General features: G+C 44.8%; 1 protein-coding gene across 5 annotated transcripts in view; it reads left to right on the top strand.

Moving 5' to 3' along the window:
- LOC142655545 (uncharacterized) overlaps positions 1-27646 on the top strand; it is a 125770-nt gene that overhangs the window by 72183 nt on the left and 25941 nt on the right. For all 5 annotated transcript variants that reach the window (XM_075830065.1, XM_075830322.1, XM_075829975.1 and 2 more), the window contains 5 exons: positions 3724-3852; positions 9366-9463; positions 9550-9628; positions 9758-9855; positions 10068-10182. In XM_075830065.1, the coding sequence (XP_075686180.1) occupies positions 3724-3852; positions 9366-9463; positions 9550-9628; positions 9758-9855; positions 10068-10182 (519 nt within the window). The remainder of the gene's footprint in view (positions 1-3723; positions 3853-9365; positions 9464-9549; positions 9629-9757; positions 9856-10067; positions 10183-27646) is intronic.

Below are 27646 nucleotides of genomic sequence, written 5' to 3'. Positions count from 1 at the left end.
AAGATGGGCAGTATACATAGTATATGGCGGAACAGAAAATCTAGTCTGCAAAGAGGGATTCCACTATGTTTTTATGTTCCTTCGCTTTTTGTTTACTATTACGTTTGGACATGTCTGCCGTTGACTTTCATTAGGGAAAAAATAATTTCTTAACATTTGTTAGCATAAGCAATAGTGTAAAGACCTGTGATATTGCCTGGTGTGGTGTCTGCTATGTGCTTACTGATCTGAGGTCTGTTAAGAAGGTGAGTAAGTTCTGCTCTGCGGTCCTATCTTATGATGTCTCACCTACTCACCGATACGGTGGGGTCTCAGATGATCCTGAGGTCTCATGTCTGGCTTTTCCGTGTTCCATGAGTCCCCCTAGGAGGGTTGCAATTTGTAATTTTATTATGCGTGTGTTTTTACTAGACTGGGCTCTCTGTCTTTCTCTGTCTCTCATCCCCTTCCAAGAAGTGTGCAATCTGTTCTAAAAAGTTAACTGTGTCTTATAAAAAGAAAAACAACCCCCTCAACCTGCATTGCTAAAGTTTTTAAAGATGAACAACCTTCTTTTTTTGGAGGATTTACGCTCTATGATTAGAGAGAAGGTCCAATCTTCCTTATCGTTTATACAATCATTAAACCCTGCAGCTATGTCCTTGTAAGAAGCCAAAAATTCCGGACGGGCTTCTTAGGTGTCAAGGCACGGGGTGTGGACCCACTGGGCCATACCACGTAGCGGGATAGCAGCTGGCCAAACAGGTACAGTACAAAGTCTATAGTCCAGAAAGGGTACCTGAGGCAATGTAGACAGTAGCGGTGATTCAGGTTCAAGATAAGGCTCTGGTAGTAGGCGGACAAGTAGATGCAGCGGAAGACACAACTCGGCTTCGACTCTAGACGGCACAGAGGCACGGTAGCACGGGATACAGGGTGCAGGCAGCAGGAACGGGTAACACTGGGAACTGGAAAACACTAGGAGCCTATTTGCAAGACAAACTTTAGGTACACAACAACGCACAGGCATAGATCAAGAGGGCAGAGCCCTTTTTATAGTCCAGCAGCATTCTGGACTGATTGCAGACTTCCTGCAATTGTGCACGCACAGGGACTCCTCAATAGAAATACACTTCTCGGGGTGTATGCTTGGGCAAACCGGGCACTGAAACGGTCTAATAGGGGTCTCTGTTTATACAAACGGTCAAAACTGGGGTCATCTCGGGCTGGGCACTGCTCATTATCCGTATAATGTAAGAAGCAAAGTATTGCCTCATAACGCATCCTGGACATCGCCATACGGTACATCGGGGTGTGGTATAAGATGTCCGTACTCCAATAGGTCCTAATGGACGGCTTTTTCAGAAGCCCCATGTTCAAGTGAAGTCCCCAGAACTTGCCCAACTTCAACCTTGGCGTCGGATGAGAGAAGATACATGGGCTCCAGCCGTCACTTCCTCCCACAGGTCCTTCACCCCGTAGGACGAGAGAAGACACATCGGCTCCAGGCGTCAGAGGGTACAGTTGAATCTGCAGCAGCATGACCGTGTGCAGGTAAGCATAGTAAACTCCCTAGAGACGAGCATATTACCCACTCGGAGGTCTGGAGCCCATGTATCTTCTCTGTCCGATGCCAAGGTTGAAGGACCTGTGGGTGACGTCACGCTGTGTGTCTGCAGTGAAAGAAGCTGGGTGGGAACAATAAGAAGTGTATGATGCTGATTTGTCATCGTCATACACTTCTATTCACAATGTCCAGTTGGTAAAAATACAATTACACGCCCAGTTGGTAAAATGAGAAAACACGCCCAGATGTCGATTGAAAAGCTCATTTGCATAAATATAAAATTGCTCATAACTTGGGCAAAAATGATCATTTTTCAAAAAAAAAAACAACTTTGCTGTTATCTACATTGCAGCGCCGATCATATTCAATAGGATATAGGGATTTGATAATCTGGTGACAGAGCCTCTTTAAATTGTCTATATTAAATGTTTTTGTTTATGTTTTATAAAGAAAAAAATTATCCCCATTGACAAAGAAATTGATCCTGAAGACTAAGAATTGGTCAGTGATAGGTGATCACTGACCAAAAACGTTGGGGGAACACAAGGATGAAGGGTACAGGACTGGGTAGTGGATTGGAGAGGTGGGATGCCGAAAAAAGTTGTTTTTTAGACTTTTTTTTTTACTTGCTTTTCTCTCTCTCACAACCGCTCTGAACTCCTCGCTATCTCCAACAGAGGCGTTCACGGCGGGTGAGGCAGGATGTGATGTCAGGGAAAGGAAGTTTAGATGTCGATCGCCACTATTGGACAGTTACTCACTGACTGACCAATAGTGGCGATCGTGGAGGCGGGACCATCTCAGCGCGAACGGGGCGGTCAGCACGACGGAATAGTACGTCACTGAGCGTTAAGGGGTTAATTTATGTCTCAGTTATAGTTGGTGTAGATTTCTATCCCTTTACTACATGTTAACCCCTTAATGATCTCACAGATTTTTGGCTTAAAACCAGTAAAATTGTTTGCCCCCTCCATCGGTTGGACATAAATTTTATTTTTCATGATTGTAGTCGTGTGAGGTCTTATTTTATGCAGGACGAGCTGTAGATTTTTTAAGAACCATCCTCAAGGAAATGTATGTAGCGTTCAATTAATTTTTCGGGCAAAATGCATAAAATCACAAAATAACCACCAGAGGTTTTTTTTTTTCTGTCACCAATTAAAGGGGAGGTGTCATGGAAAAAATAATTTTTATATAATATTGCTTTTAGTATGATATTAAAATGTATTTTATTTATTTGTGTTTTTGTGTTGTACTTTTTTCTTACTTTTACTTCTCTACGGGGGCTGCCATTTTTTTTTTCATCTCTTTGTGTGTCGATTAACGACACATACAGAGATGGAATATGGCACATACATCCCCATAGAGAATGTGAACGGGAGCCGTTCCATTCACTATAGCGTACGCCGTCTGTGTGGGAACGGCGCATGCGCCGCTCCCGCACAGACCAAAAGGAAGGTCTTTGGCAGAGCGAAATCCGGTGCCATTTTCATGTGGACCGGAAGCCGCGGCCGGACAGTAAGATGAAGACTTCCGGTCGTAGCTTCCTTCCATATGTAGACGCGAGGAGTAGGAGCGGAGGCGGCAGCGGCGGCAGGAGCAGGTAAGTTATGTTTGTGTATGTGATGTTTGTGTATGTTCATGTTATACTGTCTGATTATCACTGTATCTAATCCTCTAGATTCAAAGCCATCCTTCTAGCTCTAGCCAGAATAAGGGAGGGGGGATTGTGTGAGGACACTAGAGAGAGTGTGTCTACCCCAAATTTCAGCATAAAGCAATGAGGTTGCTTTACCACATTGCAATGCTGCAATTTTGGGAATTGCTCCCTCTAGTGACCAGCACATGGAAATGTTATAAATTAGAATCTAATTTATAATATTTCCTGACTTGTGAAAAAATTAAAACAATGTTTAATCACTTATATACTAACTGTTTAACTGAAAAAAAATAACAAAATTTCTAGCGAAACATTCCCTTTAATGGTCATGTTATTTGTGGAAGGGGATATTTTGGATGTGGGGATAATACCAGTTATGGGAGACATGTTATGAAGAAAGGTCATCAAAACTAAATGTATTTCCCTTACAGAAGAGGAGGCTGAGGGGAGGGGATATCTTTTATATAAATATGGAAATGTCCCTATAAAAACAAAGCAACTTTTTTTTTTTTTACAGGCCCAGCAGAGAACACGGGGTCACTGCTAACAATAAAAGGAAGTGCAATTTCATCACAAAGTCCTAAAGCCGCACATCACTGTACGAACCGTAACGTTATGGAACCTGCTCCCACCGTATTTGGTAATGGTAAGTAAAGTGTGGAGAGATATATAAGGAAGGGTTAAATAATTTCCTTGTAAGACACAATATACAGGGTCACTGGTAGTAATGTAGAATGTGGATCCAGGGACCTGTCCAGTTGTCAGCCGCGGCAGGAAGGAATTTTCCACTTTATGTAGTTCTCTGACATTTAAAGATTGATTTACCTTCCTTTGGATCTACTGGGGTTTGTAAATATAAAAAGGTTGAACTTGATGAACTTAGGGCTTTTTTTTTCAACCCACTCATTCTATCTATGTGAAAGATGTACAGTACTGTGCAAAAGTTTTTGGCAGTTGTGGAAAAATGCTGCAAAGTATTAATAGTTTTTTTTTTAAAATCAATTAACAAAATACAAAGTGAATGAACAGAAGGGAAATCTAAATCAAGTCAATATTTGGTGTGACCACCTTTTGCCTTCAAAACTGCATAAATTCTTCTAGGTACTTGCACACGGTTTTGGAAGGAACTCGACACGGAGGTTGTTCCAAACATCTTGGAGAACTAAGCACAGATCTTCTGTGAATGTAGGCCTCCTCAAATCCTTCCGTCTCTTCATGTAATACCAGACAGACTCGATGATGTTGAGATCAGGGCTCTGTGGTGGCCATATCATCACTTCCAGGGCTCCTTGTTCTTCTTTACACTGAAGATAGTTCTTAATGACATTGGCTGTATGCTTGGGGTCGTTGTCCTACTGCAGAATAAATTTGGAGCCAATCAGAAGTCTCCCTGATAGTATTTCATGATTAATAAGTATCTGCCTGTATTTCTCAGCATTAAGGACACCATTAAGCGTAACCAAATCCTAAACTCCTTTTGCTGAAATGCAGTCCTAAACTTGCAAGGAACCTCAACCATTCTTCACTGTTGCCTGCAGACATTCATTATTGTACCGCTCTCCAGCCTTTCGGTGAACAAACTTCCTTCTATTACAGCCAAATATTTCACATTTTGACTCATCGGTCCCGAGCACCTGCTGGGATTTTTCTGCACCCCCAGTTCCTATGTTTTTGTGCATAATTGAGTCGCTTGGCCTTGTTACCACATCGAAGGTATGGCTTTTCGGCCAAAATTCTTCTATGAAGACAACTTCTGGCCAGACTTCTCAGAACAGTAGATGGGTGGACCTGGGTTTCACTGGTTTCTGCCACTTCTGAGCTGATGGCACTCCTGGACGACCTCTTCAGATTTCAAAGGGCAGTAAGCATGATTTGTCTATGATCTGCTGCGCTAAGTTTTCTTGGCCGACCACTGCATCTACTGTTCTCAATATTGCCCGTTTCTTTGTTCTTCTTCAAAAGAGCTTGAACAGCACATCTTGAAACCCCAGTCATTGTTTCCCTGGGAGAGACGATGCGGATGCAGTATAACTACCTTGTTGCTGTGTTCTGTCTTGCCACGGTGGACCTGTGACATGAAACCGTCTTCCACAACCTCTTCTTTGTAGCAGAGTTTGTTCCTTACCCAGTTTCAAGCCTCCTATCCAGCTGTTTCTGTTAATGTCTGTGTTTCAACCTACATATGAAAATGATGATCATTATTACATGTTTGGTATAATTGGTTAATCATACACCTGACTATAATCCTACAAAATCCATGACATTGTGCAAGTGTTCCTAGAAGAATTGATGCTGTACTGAAGGCAAAGGGTGGTCACACCAAATATTGATTTGATTTAGATTTCTCTTCTGTTCATTCACTTTTTATATTTTGTTAAATGATTAAAAAAAACTATTAACAGCATTCTTACTTTTGCAGCATTTTTCCACAACTGCCTAAAACTTTTGCACAGTACTGTATGTATATTGTGTGCTAGATCCATATATCTATAGAAAAATATGTAAAAACAAAAACTACTCTTACCGGATATTGTTTTCCTGGAGCCCATGACCGCAACCATGCGAGGACCACCCATCTCAGGACAGGAAACCCGGAGGAGATTAAATGCTTCACAACCCCTCCAATCCCTTACGACTTTCCTTAAACTATAGTAAAAGGTTTTCCTCCAATCTGAATAAGCTCTCAGGTAGAAAATCAAACATCTAAACAGTGGTACTCCTTTCAGTATCATTTCTCCGGTCAGTACGGAAGGAATGTAACACAATATCCTGCTTCCTAAGGAAAGCTTATAGCAAAAGTTATGGCTAACAAACGTGATTTTTAGTGTCAACATACTGATGGAAATCTCCCCTGAAGGTTTTTTGGGAGCTTGTGACATAGCCGGAGAAGAGTTTTCAAGTGCCGAGGAGGAACTACTGATCTTACAGGGCACCGTCTCATTGAGGCATTAATAAATAGTTATACCCAAGGATGGTCTGCCAACCTGTAGTCAAAGAAGTTACTGAGAGCTGCAATCTGGAATGTCAAATTAACAGGCCTAGGGTTCCTACCCAATCTAGCCTGAAGAGTATTTAAGATAAGGACATTGGGGACCTCCCAGGGATCTGAATAATCTCCAACAAATCTAGTAAAAGTTTTCCAGACCTTTTAAAGTAGATATTAGACGTGACCTTTTTCGTGATTTCTACGAGAGTAGAAACTACACTGTCAGACAGGCCTCACCTAGGTAAGATTGATCTTTCATACTCCAGGCCATTAGGTGTAACTGCTGCAGATGAGATCGCCAAACAGCTCTGTCTCTGAACGAACGCCACAAGACCTCTGAAGCTTCCTGGGGTATCTGGCACCAAATCCTTTAAGTCCTGTAAGTTGGAAAGTTCGGCCTCCATGGATCGGACTTTTGTTTTCACTATTTCCATGACATCCCCCTGAGAGACCAGCTCCAATCCACGACTGGAAAACTCCAGAAATGCTTTCAAAGGAGAAAAACCCCTAACCAGCTTAGTTTCTGTTTCTTTTCCTTTGGCCATCAGGAAAGGCTTGACCTCTGAAATGCAACATTCTAGACTGCATGACGTCTGAACCCTGTAACAAATGTTGGGGTAATAGGAGGTACTCTGTAGAGTCTGAGCCTTTCTCCCTTCCTTATCCCCTAATGGGAGTAGATCCCCCAAGTATTCCTCCTTACCATGCTGAGCAAGCATTACCTGTAATGCGGCAGGCATGCCGGGAGCTTTCTGACATGCAATAGGTCCCAGGGCCTGGCATTGTCCTCCACATTGCTACCGCCTTTTTATTTTACCGCCTTCTGTTGTCTTATTTAAATACTGATGACCTGAGGGAGGAGAGTGGGGTGGACTGGGAGTGGGACAACTTTGGTGCTCGTTCCGGAAGTGGGGCCGGGCTCGGACACATCAGCATGGCAGTGTTAAATCTGGACCAGGAAGTGGAACAAGGCGTGCCTAGAGCATGCACTGCGTTCCAATCACATGGGGCAGTAGGAGGATACCCTAAAGGGATGGTAGTTTTAAAAACCATGGCGCTTGGAGGAAGCGGTTTTCTGCCAGTCTTTGGCTCCTTCACCCAAGGCAGGTCATGAGACTTGTGTCCTCAGTTACTTCTCCTCAACTATGCAAAATGAGAAGGAAGGCTGGCCATCCGGAATCCGGACATGATGGGAAATTATTAGTCTCTGGAAGGGGGTAAAAGGGTAAATACCTTGTTTGGTTATGTTCTGTTCCTATTGATGTGCCGTGATTTTTGAAGGGATCGAAGAAGCTCCCCAAAAAAAGATGCCCATCTGTAAAAATAATCTGCCTTCATCTCTGGTTAAGCCCCTATATAAGCTATGTTTAGACAAGTTGTTGAAGGAGGAACCGTCTTATTTTATCCAATATATTAAGGACATTGTAAAATAAAAGGCTTTAATAGGAATCTTCCTAGTACATCTATAGGGAAGGGTGTGGTGTCTGACTCTTCTAGGGATATTGCGTTTTGTGAGGAGGGTGAAGAAGTGTCGGTAGATTCTGACGCTATTAGGAAAACTTCTCTTCCCTCCTGAGGGCAGATCTCTTATTAAGGGCCATTAGATCCACTATGAACTTTTTATATTCAGGATCAGATGTTTGAGGGTCTGCGTCCAAGAAAGTTCTTCCCATTCATAAGAACATTAGAATGATGTTTAAATCGGGAGGTGTTTTGGAATATTACTTCTCAATGGGGGGAAAACCACGGTTAGATCTTTTTGCCACCAGGAAAAACAAAGTGCAGGAGGGTCTACTCTGTTATTCCCAGAATCCTTAATTTTCCCCAAGAAAGTCTTAATAAAAACTTGAGGCCTAGCACCATGAAAGTGCACATCTCGTCTCTTACGTTTCCCTGTTTATTTATCTCTTTGTAAAAATCCCTGGATGAAACAATTTTTTAGAGCTGGAATTAGACCGAACCATCTTTAAAATGTAGATCGCCCCCTTGTGATTTAACGTTTGTATTATCTAGATTCGCTGAATCTCCATTTTAGTCTATTGACCATATTCCTGGCAATCTGTTGGCATATAAAACAGGCTTTGTGGGAGCGATTTCCTCCAGGGGGGTGGGTTACGTTGCTGTCTTTCAGACTGGTCTTACATGAACGTCTTGGATGAAAGGATAAGTATCAGACCTGGCATAGTTTTTTTTTGTTTTTTTTATTTTACCCGAGAGTAGATTTCACCGATCGCTCCCAAGAAATACTGTAGTTCTTCCCTCCTTCTATCAAAACCCCAAAAATCCTATGGAGGAGAAACTTTCACAGTTTTCAGTTTCAGGGCTCAGAAAAGGGATACGGTTCTCAGAAAAACCCCAGCTAGGTGGACTTTTACAGCTATTCATCTAGCCTACGCTTCAACAGGAAAGAATCCTCCTTCCGAGTTTGGGGTGCACTCTACTCGTGCGAGTTCTACTTCATGGGCAGAAAGGGCTAATCCCTCCATAGACCAGATCTGAAGGGTACCTACTTAGTTCTCCTAATACCTTTTTCAGGCACTTCAGATTGGACCTTCAATCTAACGATCAACTGTCTTTTGACAGAAAAGTCCTCTGGGCTGTGGTCCATCCTAATCTATCTGGTCTATCTTCTCAGGGTGCTGTCATGGGCGGAGGAGAAAGATAAGATTACATTTACTGGTAATTGGTTTTCCATTAGCTTATGACCATTCTGATGCTCACATATCTGTTCTAGGCCTTTTTGCCAGTAGACGGGGGTAAGCATGGGCATTCCAACCAGTCTTTAGCAACGCATCCCCATATATAGGAAGCTGGGGATTATCTGCGTGTTCTGACACCTTTCTATCACAGCCAGCATTAACTTTTTAAGTAATTTGTGCTACAGTAGCTATTCTGTTAAATCGAACTACGACTTTCAACAGTATGTAAATCCTCAGGAAGCAAAAACAAGTTAAACCCATGGCGGAGCAGGGAGCCGTTGACTCCCCGTCCTGCGATTCCCTCTTGTAGGCCCTTGGCTTAGGAAGCGCTGGACCCTTCGCCCAGGTTCTGAAGAGCACAAAATTTTAATTCTTACTCTGCTAAATATTAGAATTAAAGGTCTTGAGAGAAGTGTCTGATATATAGACAAATATACAGTAGTCATGTATTCAGTCACTGTGTGTGTCTTACAGATGGATCCAGTAGGAGAAATCGACCAGAGAGATGTCACAGTCCTCTGTATTCCCAGGACTGTCCAGAGGAAAATCACAATGTCCCAGAGAATCAACCGGTAGATGGCGCTGAAGTCTCACCAAAATATAACCATAAAGTAACTGAACCCAATTTCATTTTAAATTTTTTTTCTTGTTTGTTTAGAGTGAAAATCTGATTGATATTAAGGTTGAGGTTAAAGATGAAGCAGAAGAGGAGACGGATTTAATGGCTGCTCAGCAGTGTAAGGAGGGAGAGACTTTCATTGGTTGTAAGAGAAAAACCTATTTTGCGGGTCACCTAGATACTACTCCCATCATCTCCTCATCATCACATGTAAACAATCTATTCCGTCACTGTGTGTTTCCTACAGATGGATCCAGTAGGAGAAATCCACCAGAGAGATGTCCCAGTCCTCTGTATTCCCAGGACTGTCCAGAGGAAAATCACAATGTCCCAGGGAATTATCAGGTAGATGAAGCTGAGCCCTATACCAGGTCTATATATATATATATATATATATATATATATATATATATATATATATATGGGGGGGGGGGTGGAGCATTTTGGTCCTGCAGTTATAGATGTGCTCATAGATTTTGGTGGTTTCTTATGTTGATCTGTTAGATTCTTCGCACTATCTGCTGTATTGTACTGAATTGTTACATATGTGAAATCAGGGGGAAGATCTGACTAATATTAAAGTGGAGGATGAAGTAGAAGAAGAGCGGGTGAGGGGCGATAAACCATGTAAGAGTGAAGTGGAGGAGGAAATTCCAGGAGGTGTTACCACAGGTCAGTAATAATGGATTTAGAAAGTGAATTTGAAGGTTTCTTAAGGTGAGGTTCCACAGTAGTGCTACATTAACCCCTTCCTGCAATTGGGCGTACAGTTATGCCCATAAGATTAAGTGGGCACTGGAGATGTGCCCGCACAATTAGCACCGGATGCTAACTGTAAGGTACATCTGACATTCCGTCACAACGGCAGAGATTAGAGTTGCCTCTGATCCTGGCAGTTTAACCCCCTTACATGCCGCAGTCAATCGTGACCACAGCATTTAAGTAATTTACAGAGGGAAGGGGCTCTACCTGCGTCGCATCGGCCCCCTGTGAGCGATCATGGGGTGCTGGTGGTTGGTGCAGATGGTTGGTATGGCATCCAGGAAGCCTAACCATGAGCTGGTCTGCCATGTAGGCTGCCGGTCAGTGGAAAAATGAGTTACATTATACTGCCAAGTAGTGCAGTGTATTGTACCTGCGATATCAGCCATTCAAGGTCCCTAAGTAAAAGAAAAATGTTTTAGAAAAGTAAATTTTATGTAATAGAAACAAGAATCGCATATTTCCCAGATCAAATCCTTCATAATTTGAAAAAAACAAAACTACACATAATTGATATGGCCGCATTTCTAATGGCCTGACCTTTAAAACTTTCCTCTTATTTATCCCACATGGTTAAAACAAAAAAAGGCAGAATTGCTTATTTTTGGTCATCTTGGCTTAAAAAATGGATTCAAGTGATCGAAATATCACATTTACTCCAAAGTGGTACCAATAAAAACGACACCTCACCCTGCAGAAAACAGCCCCCACGCAGCTCCGTAGATGAAAAAACAACAAAGTTATGAGACTGGGAACACAATGATGCAAAATGATGGCCATGACTATTTACATGTCCAACAGTCTTTTGCCCAATATCCCACATCGTTTGCTAGACCCCACAGGTGGACCCCGTAGATGCAGCCGAGATGTTGATGATATTTGATGGCCTTTTGCTGCATATGGCGCTGCTGAAGAAGTCAAATATTATGGTTATACTGGAGCACAGATATTTTGTACGATACCCCGATTCACCATATAGACGTCCTATGGTACAAAAAGCTGGCTGTGCACATTGTATAGATGACATTGCATAACACTTACGTGCTCCCCCAGATGGGAACATTCCTTCGCTTTCAAGAGGTGGTTCCCAAGGCCCTAATATTTGGGAACCAGGAAGGAGATGGCCCAAGCACATCTGCCCCAAAACTTCATCCTCGCCACTGGAAGCGAGGCCGTCGTGTTATACCAGGGCAACACTTTCTACGTGAAGTTCTCCAAACTGCAAACAAGGGTAGTACTCAAAAAAGTTGCAAAGTGTGTTCCAAAAGAGAGATAAGGAAGGACACCATCTATCAGTGCGACACTGGTCTGGGCATAAAGGATTGCTTCACAGCGTAACACACATCTATGGATTATTGTATTATTTACCACATTATTACACCCTCTTATTATGCCCTGATGTTCTCCGCACAGGTTACATATGCCCCCACATTATAAACTGAAACACCAGTAATACCCCAAACAAAACAACTACCAAGCAAAACCCACAATCCAAGAATTTGGCAATGTGCCCAAACGGCAGTTTATGACCATAAATTGGGTATTGCAGTACTCGGGAGAGCCCGCTATTAACTATTTATGGGGTGTGTGTCTGTAGGGGCACACACTGGGCACAACATATTTGGCACTGAAATGGCATATCTGGGGAAAAAGTTCAACATCCAAATGGGGTGACTCTGGGGTTTCTCTAATTATTTCACCCGAGAGCCTCTACAATTGTAAGTTGTCAAATTAGGCCTCAAATATGCATGTGCTCTTTCACTCCTGAGCCCTGTCATGTGTCCAGGCAAAAGAACCAGAAAGCACTGTATGATAAGAGAGCTGACTCTTCACAGTGGCACAAGCTGGGCACAACATACTGGGTACAGAAATGGCATATCTATGGAAAAATTTGAATTTTCGCGGCAACGTCCACTGCACACTAATTTCTGCAGATCACCTGTGGGGTCAAAATGCTCACCAGGCCCCTAGATAAATTCCTTTAGGGGTGCAGATTCCAAAAGGGGTCGTTTTCATGGCGTTTCTAATATTTTGGCACCTCAAGGCCCCTGCCACATATTAAATGGTGCCTGGAAAACGTCCTAATGAAAAGGAGACCAAAACCCACAAGATGCTCCTTCAGTTCTGAGGCCGGTGCTTGTCGAGTAGCACACTGGGGTCACATATGTGATACTTTCTAAAAACTGCAGAACCAGGGGGATAAATAGTGAGTGGTGTTTCTCTGTTATCACCTGCTGTTATTAAAATAAATGTATTTAAAATTTAAATATCTGCAAAACAAAAATGAAATTTGTACATTTCCCCTTCACTTGGCTTTAATTCTTGCAAAACACCTAAAGGGTTAACACATTTCCTAAATGCTGTTTTTAAATGTTGATGGGTGCAGTTTTTTTTAAATGGAGTGATTTATGGGGGGTCTCTAATATATGAGCCCCTCAAAGCCGCTACAAAATTTAAGTGGTGCCTAAATAAATATATTTGTGTGGTATCATTATCCATTTTCGAATCAGATGATTAAAAATAAAAAAATAGCATTTTCCTACAAACTTTTTGGCCCAAATTTTTTACTAAGATAATAACACTTCAGAAAATGTGTTATACATAGTGCAGGGCCTGAGGGAGCTGTGAGTGCACACAGAAATGCTCTTTTTTTTTTTTCCTTGGTTGGCAGGACCCTCTTAACCCCTTCCCATTATCTGCCATATATATACGGCACTGTCGGGCAGGGCATACCGCAAAGCGCAGTACCATTACGTCGCGGCGATAGTGCGGGCTCAGGAGCTGAGCCCGCACCATCACCGCCGGGTGCCAGCTGTATGTTACAGCTGACACCCTGATGTAACGGCCAGGACCGGAGCTAGCCTCCGATCAGGCTGATTAACCCCTCAGATGCAGCGTTCAATACAGATCGCAGCATCTGAGGGGTTTATAGCCACCGGCACCCCAGCAACGTGATCGCTGGGTTGCCGGTTGCTGCAATGGCAACCGGAGGCCTAATACTGGCCTCCCGGTCTGCCAGAAACGGAAGCCTCCTATGCCACGCTTGGCTACGGGACCTAAAAGTCTTCCGGTACCAACGGCAAGGTGGAGCCAGCTTCCGGCTCAAACACCCCGCTGTAACACCGTGCAGACATCTCGCTGTAACGACAGGAACCGGAGCGATCCCTGCCATTAAATCCTTAGATGCAGCGATTGAAAGTGATCGCTGTATCTTAGTGGTTTGTAGCAAATCAGGAGTCCTGCCATGCTACTATGGCAACAGGAGGCCTAACAATGGCCTCCTGATCTGCCATTACTGAAGCTGATTAGGCCCCGCCCAGAGGTGGAGCCTGATCGGCTTGCTGTCAGTGAGCAACTGACCGTTCCAATACATTGCACTACATAGGTAGTGCAATGTATTAGAACATCAATCAAACAGTTGGACCTTCGAGTCCCCTAGTGGGACTAAAAAAAATGTGTAAAAAAAAAAGTTGTAAAAAATTAAATAAAAGTTTCAAGTAATAACATAAAACACAATAGACCCTTTTCCCATTATCAAGTCATTTATTATTGAAAAAAATAAATAAACCATACACATTTGGTATCGCCGCGTCCGTAACGACCTGAACTATAAAAATATTATGTTATTTGCCCCGCGCAGTGTACTCCGTAAAAAAAAAACAACAATAAATTCCTGCCAGATTTGCTGTATTTTTGGTCACTTTGTCTTCCAAAAATTGAAATAAAAAGTGATTCAAAAGTTGCATGCATCCAAAAATGGTACCTATATAAACTATAGCTCGTCTCATAAAAAACAAGCCCTCATACAGCTGCGTCGACGAAAAAATAAAAAAGTCACTGCTCTTACAACATGGCGACAAAAAAATACATTCTTTTTACAAAAGTAATGTTATTGTGCAAAAGGTTGTAAAACATAAAAAAGTGCTATAAAGTTGGTATCGCCGGAATCGTACTGACCCGCAGAATAAAGTTAACATGTAATTTATGACGCGTGGTTAACGCTATATAAAAAATAAAAACGAAAACATCTACAGTGAAGGAAATAAGTATTTGATCCCTTGCTGATTTTGTAAGTTTGCCCACTGTCAAAGACATGAACAGTCTAGAATTTTTAGGCTAGGTTAATTTTACCAGTGAGAGATAGATTATATAAAAAAATAAACAGAAAATCACATAGTCAAAATTATATATATTTATTTGCATTGTGCACAGAGAAATAAGTATTTGATCCCCTACCAACCATTAAGAGTTCAGCCTCCTCCAGACCAGTTACACGCTCCACATCAACTTGGTGCCTGCATTAAAGACAGCTGTCTTAAATGGTCACCTGTATAAAAGACTCCTGTCCACAGACTCAATTAATCAGTCTGACTCTAACCTCTACAACATGGGCAAGACCAAAGAGCTTTCTAAGGATGTCAGGGACAAGATCATAGACCTGCACAAGGCTGAAATGGGCTACAAAACCATAAGTAAGACGCTGGGTGAGAAGGAGACAACTGTTGGTGCAATAGTAAGAAAATGGAAGACATACAAAATGACTGTCAATCGACATCGACTTGGGGGCTCCATGCAAAATCTCACCTCGTGGGGTATCCTTGATCCTGAGGAAGGTGAGAGCAGCCGAAAACTACACGGGGGGAACTTGTTAATGATCTCAAGGTAGCTGGGACCACAGTCACCAAGAAAACCATTGGTAACACATTACGCCGTAATGGATTAAAATCCTGCAGTGCCCGCAAGGTCCCCCTGTTCAAGAAGGCACATGTACAGGCCCATCTGAAGCTTGCAAATTAACATCTGGATGATTCTGAAAGTGATTGGGAGAAGGTGCTGTGGTCAGATGAGACTAAAATTGAGCTCCTTGGCATTAACTCAACTCGCCGTGTTTGGAGGAAGAGAAATGCTGCCTATGACTCAAAGAACGCCGTTCCCACTGTCAAGCATGGAGGTAGAAACATTATGTTTTGGGGGTGTTTCTCTACTAAGGGCACAGGACTACTTCACCGCATCAATGGGAGAATGGATGGAGCCATGTACTGTCAAATGCTGAGTGACAACCTCCTTCCCTCCACCAGGACATTAAAAATGGCTCGTGGCTGGGTCTTCCAGCACGACAATGACCCGAAACATACAGCCAAGGCAACAAAGAAGCACATTAAGGCCATGGAGTGGCCTAGCCAGTCTCCAGACCTTAATCCCATCGAAAACTTATGGAGGGAGCTGAAGATCCGAGTTGCCAAGTGAAATCTTAATGATTTACAGATGATCTGCAAAGAGGAGTGGGCCAAAATTCCATCTAACGTGTGCAAACCTCATCATCAACTACAAAAACGTCTGACTGCTGTGCTTGCCAACAAGGGTTTTGCCACCAAGTATTAATTCTTGTTTGCCAAAGGGATCAAATACTTATTTCTCTGTGCACAATGCAAATAAATATATATAATTGTGACAATGTGATTTTCTTTTTTTTTTTTTTTTAATATAATCTATCTCTCACTAGTAAAATTAACCTAGCCTAAAAATTCTAGACTGTTCATGTCTTTGACAGTGGGCAAACTTACAACATCAGCAAGGGATCAAATACTTATTTCCTTCACTGTATATCAGGATTGCTGTTTTACACTTTTCACCTATGACAGCACCCCTGGAGAGGAGACATATCCGCTGGACTGGAAACCTGAGGATATAAAAAGGGACACACCTCTCCACACACCCAGTCAGGTTTCCTGTCCTCCGGATGGATTGTCCTGTAGGAAAAGCACTTCTCCCTGGGTTGCAAACCCCCCTAGCAAGGTTCCTACCTTATTTCCCTAGGGGTGCTCTGGAATTTATAAGTCTCCTTTAGAGGGAGCAACTTTAAGCCTGTTACAGGTACTCCCTCCTCTCCTGGTCCATCGCCTCCCCCCCCCTGGAGGTGGCTCAAGGTCCACAGGGTGAGTCCTTCCTCAGGCAGGGGAGCGGTCTCCCAGGGTCATACTCGGCTCCCTGGTGGGGCGGGACGATGCCCAGCGTTGGAAGCTTCTGGCGCACTCAGTGCAGAACTTCCGGTCGCTATGACGCATCACTTCGCATCACATCGCGTCCAACGCTCCAGGAGGCGCTGGTTCCGGCGACCCTAACCGGGAGGAGGTTCTCCAGGCGTCCGGAGCAGAGGGCCTCCCAGCCAATCCGAGGCCTATTTAGGCCTGAACAACACGGAGCCTCAGTCTCCAGCTTCTTCCTCCATTATGGAAACGCCAGCAGAAGCATCAGGACGCACTGACCGCTCAGATGCCACCAAATCCTCCAGTCCGGGACTTGAGGAAAAGTCAGGACTATGGGGTAAGATAAAAAAAAAAACCTCTTCCTTACTAAATGCTGTCCCCCTTTTCTTGCATATGTTTAGGCCAGGGATTGTCCTAGGAAAATACCCACAACAAGGAATGTGCTGTTTGTAAAAAGAAACTAGCATCCTCCTATATTAAGAGACTTTGTCAAAAATGTTTAGACAACATTATCTCAGAAGAATCTTCAAACTTGGCCTGAAGTATTAAAGATATTGTGAGGGCAGAAATTAGGAACTCCCATTAAAAGAAAGAGTAGGATTTACCCACCTACCTCTTTTAGCCGGATAGATCTCTCCGAATCCTCAGCTGAAGAGGACTTTCAGCTAGAGGAAGAAGGAGCTCCTTAGACAATTCCTCGGACGAAGACGAGGGAGGGAGAAATTTATTCCCAACGGAAGACATAGATCAGCTTCTCAAGACCATAAGGGCAACTATGAACATTGATGATCCCAAAGATCCTCGGTCCTTCCCGGACATAATGTTTCAAGGTCTAGGGCCTAGAAAAAACAGAACCTTTCCAATTCATAGGAATATAACCAGCCTCATTAAAAGGGCATGGAAAAATCTTGATAGGAAAGCGGGTATTCCCAAATTCCTCAAGAGGAAATATCCCTTTGAGGATGATATTGTAAAGGATCTGCCAGGCACAACTTCTGTGGATACGCCCATAGGTAATCAGTTTGCACCTGAGTCTATGTCTCTGAGACTGACTCCATCTTCCACCACTCAGGATGGCAGGCTTAGGAGTGGGAGAGCCTAGACGGAGCTAGCTCCCGCCCTCTGTCTATTTATACCTGCCTTTCCTGTTCCTCCTTTGCTTGTGATTCTTCTCGTGTGGTTTCCTGGCCCAGCTACAGCTTCTACTATTTGATCCTGCTCCATACTGACCCTGGCTTACTGACTACTCTCCTGCTCTGCGTTTGGTACCTCGTACACTCCTGGTTTGACTCGGCTCGTTTACCTCTCTTGTTGCTCACGGTGTTGCCGTGGGCAACTGCCCCATTTCCCTTAGCTTTGTGTACCCTTGTCTGTTTGTCTCGTGCACTTACTGAGTGTAGGGACCGCCGCCCAGTTGTACCCCGTCGCCTAGGGCGGGTCGTTGCAAGTAGGCAGGGACAGAGTGGCTGGTAGATTATGGTTCACTTGTCCGTTTCCCTACCCCCATCATTACATAATCACAAGCCCATATACCTAGGCTACCCTGGTCCCTCACTCTATTATGGACCCCCTTGAGACCCTGGCTCAGCAAATGCAGGGTCTCTCCCTACAGGTTCAGGCCCTGGCTCAGAGGGTCAACCAGCCTGACGCTACCATGGTAGTGCCCCTCACCTCACCTCTTGAACCCCACCTCAAGTTGCCTGACCGGTTTTCAGGGGACCGGAGGACTTTTCTCTCCTTTCGGGCGAGTTGTAGGCTTTACTTTCGCTTAAAGCCTCACTCCTCAGGTTCTGAGAGCCAGCGGGTGGGTATAATTATGTCCCGGCTCCAGGAAGGGCCTCAAGAGTGGACCTTCTCCTTGGTTCTTGACGCCCCTGAACTTTCCTCCGTTGATCGTTTATTTTCTGCTCCCGGACTCATTTATGACGAGACTGACAGGCCTGCCTTTGCCGAGAGTCAGCTGGTGACCTTACGTCAGGGTAAGAGACCTGTTGAGGAGTATTGTTCTGACTTTAGGAAGTGGTGCGTAGCTTCTCGGTGGAATGACCCTGCCTTAAGGTGCCAGTTTAGGTTGGGTCTGTCGAACGCCCTGAAAGACCTGCTAGTTAGCTATCCCTCTTCTGACTCCCTAGACCAGGTTATGGCTTTAGCGGTACGACTTGACCGACGTCTCAGGGAACGACAACTTGAACGTTTTTGTGTTTTCACCTCTGACTCCCCCATGATGCCTCCCGAGGTCCCGTTGCTTCGCTCTTCCACGGAAGACTCGGAGGTACCTATGCAACTCGGGGCCTCTGTGTCCCCCCGACAACGTAGAGAGTTCCGCAGGAAGAATGGTCTCTGCTTCTATTGTGGGGATGACAAGCATCAAGTGAACACCTGTCCTAGGCGTAGGAATAAGCAGCCGGAAAACTTCCGCGCCTAAGTGATCATCGGGGAGGTCACTTGGGCGCACAGGTATTTCCCGTAAATATCAAACGTAATAAAATCTTGCTTCCCTTTCAGGTCTCTTTTGGTGGTAGGTCTGCTACCGGCAGTGCCTTCATGGATTCAGGGTCTTCTGCTAATATCATGTCTGTGGAATTTGCTATGTCTCTAGCTATGCCTTTGATTGATTTGCCTAAACCTGTCCCGGTAGTGGGTATCGACTCCACTCCTCTTGCTAATGGTTATTTTACACAGCATACCCCTGTTTTTGAACTCCTTGTTGGCTCCATGCATTTGGAGCAGTGCTCTGTACTGTTAATGCAGGGACTATCGTCCGATTTGGTTTTAGGCCTTCCCTGGTTGCAGTTGCATAATCCCACGTTTGACTGGAATACTGGGGAGCTTACCAAATGGGGTAATGAATGCTTGACGTCATGTTTTTCTGTTAATTCTATTTCTCCCCCTGAGGAGGTGAACACGCTACCTGAGTTTGTTCAGGACTTCACTGATGTTTTCTCTAGGGAGGCCTCCGAACTGTTACCTCCTCATAGAGAATACGATTGCTCTATCGAATTGGTACCAGGAGCTAAGCTCCCTAAAGGTAGGATATTTAATCTTTCTTGTCCGGAACGTGAAGCCATGAGAGAGTATATCCAGGAATGCCTGGCCAAGGGTTACATTCACCCCTCTACTTTTCCGGTAGGTGCTGGCTTCTTCTTCGTAGGGAAGAAGGATGGTGGTCTTAGGCCATGCATTGACTACCGTAACTTGAATAAGGTCACTGTAAGAAACCAGTATCCCCTTCCTTTGATTCCAGATCTCTTTAATCAGGTTCAGGGGGCCCAATGGTTCTCTAAGTTTGATCTACGGGGGGCGTATAACCTTATCCGCATCAAAGAGGGGGATGAGTGGAAGACTGCGTTTAACACGCCCGAAGGTAATTTCGAATACCTCGTCATGCCCTTTGGGTTGTGTAATGCTCCTGCGGTCTTCCAGAATTTCATAAATGAGATTTTAAGAGATTACATGGGGGTATTTCTTGTAGTGTACCTTGATGACATACTGGCGTTTTCCAAGGACTTGTCCTCCCACATTGAGCATGTCAGGAAGGTGCTCCAGGTCCTTCGGGAAAACAAACTGTTTGCGAAAACCGAAAAATGTGTGTTTGGGGTACAGGAGATACCATTTTTGGGTCAAATTCTCACTCCTCATTAATTCCGCATGGACCCCGCCAAGGTCCAGGCTGTGGCGGAATGGGTCCAACCTGCCTCCCTGAAGGCGTTAGTGTTTCTTGGGGTTCGCTAATTATTACAGGAGATTTATTGCTAACTTCTCGGTCATCGCTAAGCCTCTTACAGACCTCACTCGCAAAGGTGCTGATCTCCTCCACTGACCTCCTGAGGCTGTCCAGGCTTTTGAGGTCTTTAAGAAGTGCTTTATCTCGGCCCCGGTGCTGGTTCAGCCTAACCAAATGGAGCCATTTATCGTGGAAGTTGACGCATCCGAGGTGGGATCTCACCCATCTCCGTCCCTGTGCCTACTTCTCCAGGAAGTTTTCGCCCACTGAGAGTAACTATGATATTGGCAACCGCGAACTATTAGCCATTAAATGGGCATTTGAAGAGTGGTGCCACTTCCTGGAGGGGGCTAGGCACCAGGTAACGGTCCTTACCGACCACAAGAATCTGGTTTTCCTAGAATCTGCCCGGAGGCTAAACCCGAGACAAGCTCGATGGGCGCTATTTTTTACCAGATTCAACTTTTTGGTTACCTATAGGGCTGGGTCTAAAAATATTAAGGCTGATGCACTGTCGCGTAGCTTCATGGCCAGCCCTCCTTCGGAGGAAGATCCTGCTTATATTTTGCCTCCTGGTATAATCATTTCTTCTATTGATTCTGATTTAGTCTCTGAAATTGCGGCTGATCAAGGTTCAGCTCCCGGGAACCTTCCTGAGGACAAGCTGTTAGTTCCCCAGCAATTCCGGCTAAGGGTACTTAGGGAAAATCATGACTCCGCACTATGTGGTCATCCAGGCGTCCTGGGTACCAAACACCTCATTGCCAGAAACTATTGGTGGCCTGGGTTGCCTAAAGACGTTAAGGCCTACGTCGCAGCTTGTGAGGTTTGTGCTAGGTCCAAGACTCCCAGGTCCCGACCAGCGGGCTTACTACGTTCTTTGCCCATTCCCCAGAGACCTTGGACCCATATCTCCATGGATTTTATCACCGATTTGCCTCCATCTCAAGGCAAGTCGGTGGTGTGGGTTGTAGTAGACCGCTTCAGTAAGATGTGCCACTTTGTGCCCCTCAAGAAACTACCCAATGCCAAGACGTTAGCTACCTTGTTTGTCAAACACATCCTGCGTCTCCATGGGGTCCCTGTCAATATTGTTTCGGACAGAGGGGTACAATTTGTTTCATTGTTTTGGAGAGCCTTCTGTAAAAAGTTGGAGATTGATCTGTCCTTCTCCTCTGCCTTCCATCCTGAAACTAATGGCCAAACTGAGAGGACTAATCAATCTTTAGAACAATATTTAAGGTGTTTTATCTCTGACTATCAATATGATTGGGTCTCATTCATTCCCCTCGCCGAATTTTCCCTTAATAACCGGGTCAGTAACTCGTCAGGGGTCTCCCCCTTTTTCTGTAATTTTGGGTTTAATCCACGGTTCTCCTCCGTTTCACCTGGTAGTTCCAACAATCCCGAGGTAGAGGTCGTTCATCGGGAACTGTGCACAGTCTGGGCCCAGGTTCAGAAGTACCTAGAGGCGTCCCAGAGCGTACAAAAAACTCAGGCAGATAGAAGACGTTCTGCTAACCCCTTGTTTATGGTCGGGGATCAGGTGTGGTTATCGTCTAGGAACTTGCGCCTTAAGGTCCCGTCCAAGAACTTTGCTCCCCGGTTTATTGGGCCGTATAAGGTCATTGAAGTCCTCAATCCTGTCTCCTTCCGACTGGAGTTGCCCCTATCTTTTCGAATACACGACGTGTTTCATGCCTCCCTCCTTAAACACTGCTCCCCGTCCTTGGCTCCCTCGAGGAAACCTCCTGTTCCCGTTCTCACCCCTGAGGGGGTGGAATTCGAGGTGGCCAAGATTGTGGACAGCAAGATGGTCCAAGGCTCCCTCCAGTACCTGGTTCATTGGAGAGGATATGGGCCTGAGGAGAGGACTTGGGTACCCGCCCGGGATGTTCACGCTGGGGTATTGGTCAGGAAGTTCCACCTTCGTTTCCCCAATAAACCAGGTCCACTTAGAAAGGGTCCGGTGGCCCCTTATAAAAGGGGGGGTACTGTAAAGGATCTGCCAGGCACAACTTCTGTGGATACGCCCATAGGTAATAAGTCTGCACCTGAGTCTATGTCTCTGAGACTGACTCCATCTTCCACCACTCAGGATGGCAGGCTTAGGAGTGGGAGAGCCTATCGCAGCCTGGCCAGACGGAGCTAGCTCCCGCCCTCTGTCTATTTATACCTGCCTTTCCTGTTCCTCCTTTGCTTGTGATTCTTCTCGTGTGGTTTCCTGGCCCAGCTACAGCTTCTACTATTTGATCCTGCTCTATACTGACCCTGGCTTACTGACTACTCTCCTGCTCTGCGTTTGGTACCTCGTACACTCCTGGTTTGACTCGGCTCGTTTACCTCTCTTGTTGCTCACGGTGTTGCCGTGGGCAACTGCCCCATTTTCCTTAGCTTTGTGTACCCTTGTCTGTTTGTCTCATGCACTTACTGAGCGTAGGGACCGCCGCCCAGTTGTACCCCGTCGCCTAGGGCGGGTCGTTTCAAGTAGGCAGGGACAGAGTGGCGGGTAGATTAGGGCTCACTTGTCCGTTTCCCTACCCCCATCATTACAGATATATGTAAAGACTGGGATAACCCACCTAGACTTGACGCCCCAGTGGTAAAAGTTTCAAGGAAACATTCCCTTCGAGGATCTAGGCTCCTTGCCTGATCCCATGGATAGAAAGGCCGAATTCTATCTAAAAAAGGCCTGGGAAGCTTCTACAGGGGCCTTTAATCCGGGCATTGCAGCCACCTGTGTGGACAGGTCTCTAAAAATATGGCTCCCACTATTAGAGCTTCATCTCAAAGACGACCTCTAGGGATCAAATCCTATCCTCCCTTAGAATGCTTTCCAAGGAGGCAGACTTTTTGGCGAATGCCTCAGTAAATTATGTACGCCTTTCCGCCAGATCAGCAGCCCTGTCAAATTCCGCTAGACGAGCTATCTGGCTAAAAACCTGGAAGGGAAACACTGGGTCAAACGGGAAGCTGTGCGCTATTCCCTGCTCCGTAGATGATCTATTTGGGTCCCCGCTAGACGACCTACTAGAAAAAGCGTCCGATATCAAAAAAAGGGTTCCCTACACAGGCAAGACCAACGAAATATTCCTTTAGTCCCAAAAGGCCTAATAACAAAGGACCTAACCCTAGGGGAAAGGATTTTAGAGCCTCAAAATTCACAGGGAAAAATAAGGGCTTCCTCTTCAGGCCTCAAAACGACCCTAAAAACAGAAACCAACAATGACGCCAAAAGTTCCATGGTGGGGGGTCATCTATCCCTGTTTTTCAAGGATTGGCCTGAAGGCTCTGCACCTAAGTAGGGAATGTGGCTTCCTGTGTAAGGGACACTGTCTGCTCGGGTCTTTGGGTTTGTCTCCTTGACGGGAGCTGAACTCTTTATGGACTGAACCTGTGGAGGAAACGTTAATTTTGTAGACCTCCACCATTGCTCTACGAGGTTTACTAACAGGGGTGGCGGCACATGACAGCGTGAAATCAAAGCTAGGATCATTTCTAATTTTAGCTTGTTCAGAGACAAAATCTACAAACACATTCAATGGAGGAAATAGTACATTGTAAGTCTGTTTATATCTAGAACCATGCATAACCCATTTCTCTTGCAGGTTGTATGGGAGCCTCTGAACTATGGGGTTCACACCTCTTGCAGTGTCAAGGAATGTCAATCCTACCAGATCCCCTTCTGCCTTTGCGACACACAACTCCATTAACAGATCAGTTAACTCCCTAAGCTTTGTATAGCCTTTGTTTGCTATTTTAGGAAAGTCCTCAATTCTCTTGAATAAGGCACTTTCTATGACTTCGGCCGAGCCATAGCACTCTTCAAGTCTCTCCCAGACCCTTTTAAGACCAACATCTGGATAATTGACATTGATATCTCTGATTCTTTTAGCGTGTTCGGCGGACTCACTTCCTAGCCACTTTACCAGGAGATCCAGTTCCTCACTACATGATAGATCTAAGTCTCTGGTGGCATTTTGAAAGGAAGCTCGCCAAGCTCTGTAGTTTTCAGCGCGATCGCTGAACTTTACAAGTCCCTTGGTGACCAGCTCACGTCGAACAAGGAATCTGGCGAAGTCCATTGTGGCTTGATTAATGTTAGATCCGACTACTGGTGTGTGGTCAGAGTGCATGTGTGGTGTGCGACCATACTTGTTGGGAGTCTCTGGTTTAGTACAACCTGCATAGTACCGTTCTGAAGCGAAGGGCGTCAGCGGCTTTTTGATCTTCTGTTCTGAAGAGAAGTTGTTGTAGCCGGTTTCCCTTTGATGTGTATTGTCTTGTTTGCAACTTTCTGGCGGTCTGAATAATCAGGGTGGCTTGGCTTGTTAATAAAACCCTTTGTGTTGAGTTGGAAGTCGGTATCGTATTCTGACTTGGAATGTTGATAGACGTATTGTAAGGTACGCTGTTCTGGATCTTGGTGTTCAAGTTCCGGCTGGAGAACGCCGCGACGATTCTCGATTTCTGGAAGTTCTACCGCTTCTAGAAATTCTGCTTCTGCTATGGCAGCCGCTGTCTCTTTCTCAACAGTGAGTTTCTCTAGAGTTGCTTCAAGACGCTCTTTCTCTAGCTTTATCTGTATTTCCTGTTCTGCGAAGCTGGCTTTCGCTTTTGCCGCTTCAGCTTTTGCACGGGCAATGGCGGCAACTTCTCTGATCGATGTCATGTTAGAGCCACTTGTCAGGGACCTTGTCTTGACCGAAGATGCTCGACTTTGAGACATGATGCGACCGTTAGGAGGTTGCTGCGATATCCGTATGCAGGCTCTGCGTGGATAATGGCGGGCACCCTATGGTCTGATCTTCTGAGCTTGTTCTCAGTAGTCGTTTCACTATTCTGTCCTCATACACGTTCGCACGGTGTGTAATCTGACATGTAGCTAAACCCCCTGTCTTCTTAAGAAAAGGCTGTGAAACTGTGAAATCTTTCTCTTTATTGCTGGTAGACAGGAAAGGGTGAAACTATAGGATGAAATAACAGCAGTATTCAGAATATATCAACTGTTTCAGTGCATAGGATACAAATAATCTGCTATACATACACAATATAACATGAGGTAATACTGCAAGCTGACAATGTGATATCTGATACAGCAAAACATACAGTGAACCACAGGGTTATAACATATAGATATTGATCTTACCGACTATGCTTAGAACAGGCTGTTGGCACTGAACTTGAGGTAGAATTGGCATGATGAGGAAAATGGCTGCTACTCATACACAAACAGGAACAGGAAATAACCCACAATGCCTCAGGAGCGTTCCCATAATACATAGAGAACTACAATCTAGGAATACACAAAACCTCCAGTAGATGGTGCTATAACCATACAATACAATATAGATGGGGTACAAGAATAGGCAATTGCAATATCTGTACTGGTAATCATACACAAAAAAAGAGGTATTATTACGTAAATAACTGAACTAGCTGGCGAGGACAGAACACTCCTCATCCCATACCTGGACGATTCTTTAATAGTCGCAGAAACATCTCAGGACCTGATCGAACAAATAGAGATAATTCGCGCTATACTAACGAGGTTAGGATGGAACATAAATCGAAAAAAGTCAAACTTAAACCCATCAAACAGATGTGTATTCCTAGGAACTCTGCTAGACTCCTCCAAGCAGTTGTCCTTCCATCCAGAAGGGAAAATCAATCCCTTGATAGACAGAGTCTCAGAACTATACTTAGACCATACAACTTCTTTCAGGAAGGCCATGTCAGTCCTGGGCCTCATGACGTCATGCATCCCAGCTGTACTATGGGCTCACTTCAGATCCAGGGCTCTAGAGTGGGACATTCTAAATCAGTGGGACAGGAGCAGTCTCTCCCTAGACCAATCCCTACACATCTCATCCGCAGCCAGGCTGTCTCAGATGGTGTTTGAACAGGGAGAACCTCATGCTGTGCATGCCATGGAAATCAACCCTTACTCTCAATATTACCACAGACGTGAGTCCTTGGGGGTGGGGAGCTCATTATGTCTCCTCTTTTCTTCAGGGTCAGTGGGATCAACAGACCGTACAGAGATCCTCCAACTTCAGGGAACTGGCAGCTGTTCTTCAGGCCATGAAGAAATCCATACCAAAAATTTCAGGTCGGAACTTAAAAATCTATTCCGACAACACAATCACAGTGTCTTATATAAATCGTCCGGGGGTTACAAGATCGGCCTTGCTGATGGACTTATCTTCCCAGATATTTTCTCTGGCAGAGCACCACCTGTTGACCCTATCAGCTGTCCATCTGAAGGGAAGAGTCAACCAGGTGGCAGACTAAGCCGAGAAAGGCTACGCCAGTCAGAAGGGTCTCTGAATACGACAGGATTTCAGAAGATCGTCCTCAAATGGGGGACCCCCTCAATAGGTCTATTTGCATCCAGGGAAGACAGAAAGACCAAAAGATTAATCTCCCTAGACCCCTTGGAACACCCAACAGCTATAGATGCATTCTCCCAATGTTGGAGTCAAGAGAGAGGCTGTGCCTCTCCCCCCCCCCCCTAAACCTTCTAAGAGTAATCAGAAAGGTCCGTGAAGGCCAGGCCAGTGTGATAGTAATAGCCCCCTTCTGGCCAAAGAGTCCATGGTTCACGTGGTTAAGAAAAATGTCCTCAGACCAACCGTGGATCCTCCCGAACATACCAAATCTCCTTTTCCAGAGCCCAGTAATGCACCCCGAGATTCAGAAACTCCATCTGACAGCCTGGAAACTGAACGGATAATCCTTAGACAGAGAGGATTCTCAGAGTTTGTCATTTCCACCCTGCTAGCTAGTAGGAAACAGGTTACCTCAAAAATATATCTGAGAGCCTGAAAAGCATTTATGAATTTTGCAGGCAGGGATATTAATTCTCTAACCAAACCAGATATCCCTCTAATATTGGATTTTCTCCAGGCAGGATTAAATAAAAACCTTAGGCCTAGCAGGTTAAAGGTTCAGATATCCGCACTAAATTCCTTTTTAAATTACAGAACACCCCTGGATTAAGAGATTCCTAACCGCCTCCTGCAGACTTAAAGGCTCTGTCACCACATTATAGGTGCCCTATCTCTTAAATAAGGAGATCGGTGCTATAATGTAGGTGACAGCAGTGCTCTTTATTTAGAAATGGATGTGAATGAATGGAGAGAGAAGTGCATGACGCTGATTGGTCAGCGTCACACACTCCTCTGTACAACGCCCACTTGGTCTAAAGTAAAAACACGCCCACTTGGGCATTAGGAAACTAATTAGCATAAAGCTAAAATCGCTCCTAACGTGGTGAAAATAGATCGTTTTTCTAAATAAAAAGCACTGCTGTCACCTACATTACAGCGCCGATCTCCTTATGTAGGAGATAGGGCACTTATAATGTGGTGACAGTCTCTTTAAGCCCCAGATAAGATCCCCACTTCCTCCATGGGACTTAAACATTGTTCTCCAGGCTATGACAAATTCACCGTTCGAACCACTAGACTCTATATCCATAAAAATGCTGACACTCAAAATGACATTCTTGTTAGCCATTACATCAGCCCGTAGAGTGAGTGAGATTCAGGCCCTTTCTGCCTTTCTTCCACATACTCTACTATTAGAGGATAGAGTCATCCTAAATACCTAACCAGGATTTCTTCCTAAAGTGGACTCTCCCTTTTATTTAGACCAAGAG

Source organism: Rhinoderma darwinii, chromosome 1, assembly GCF_050947455.1.
Source record: "Rhinoderma darwinii isolate aRhiDar2 chromosome 1, aRhiDar2.hap1, whole genome shotgun sequence".
Classification (NCBI taxonomy): Eukaryota; Metazoa; Chordata; class Amphibia; order Anura; family Rhinodermatidae; genus Rhinoderma; species Rhinoderma darwinii.
This window is presented reverse-complemented; position numbering and strand designations above follow the sequence as displayed.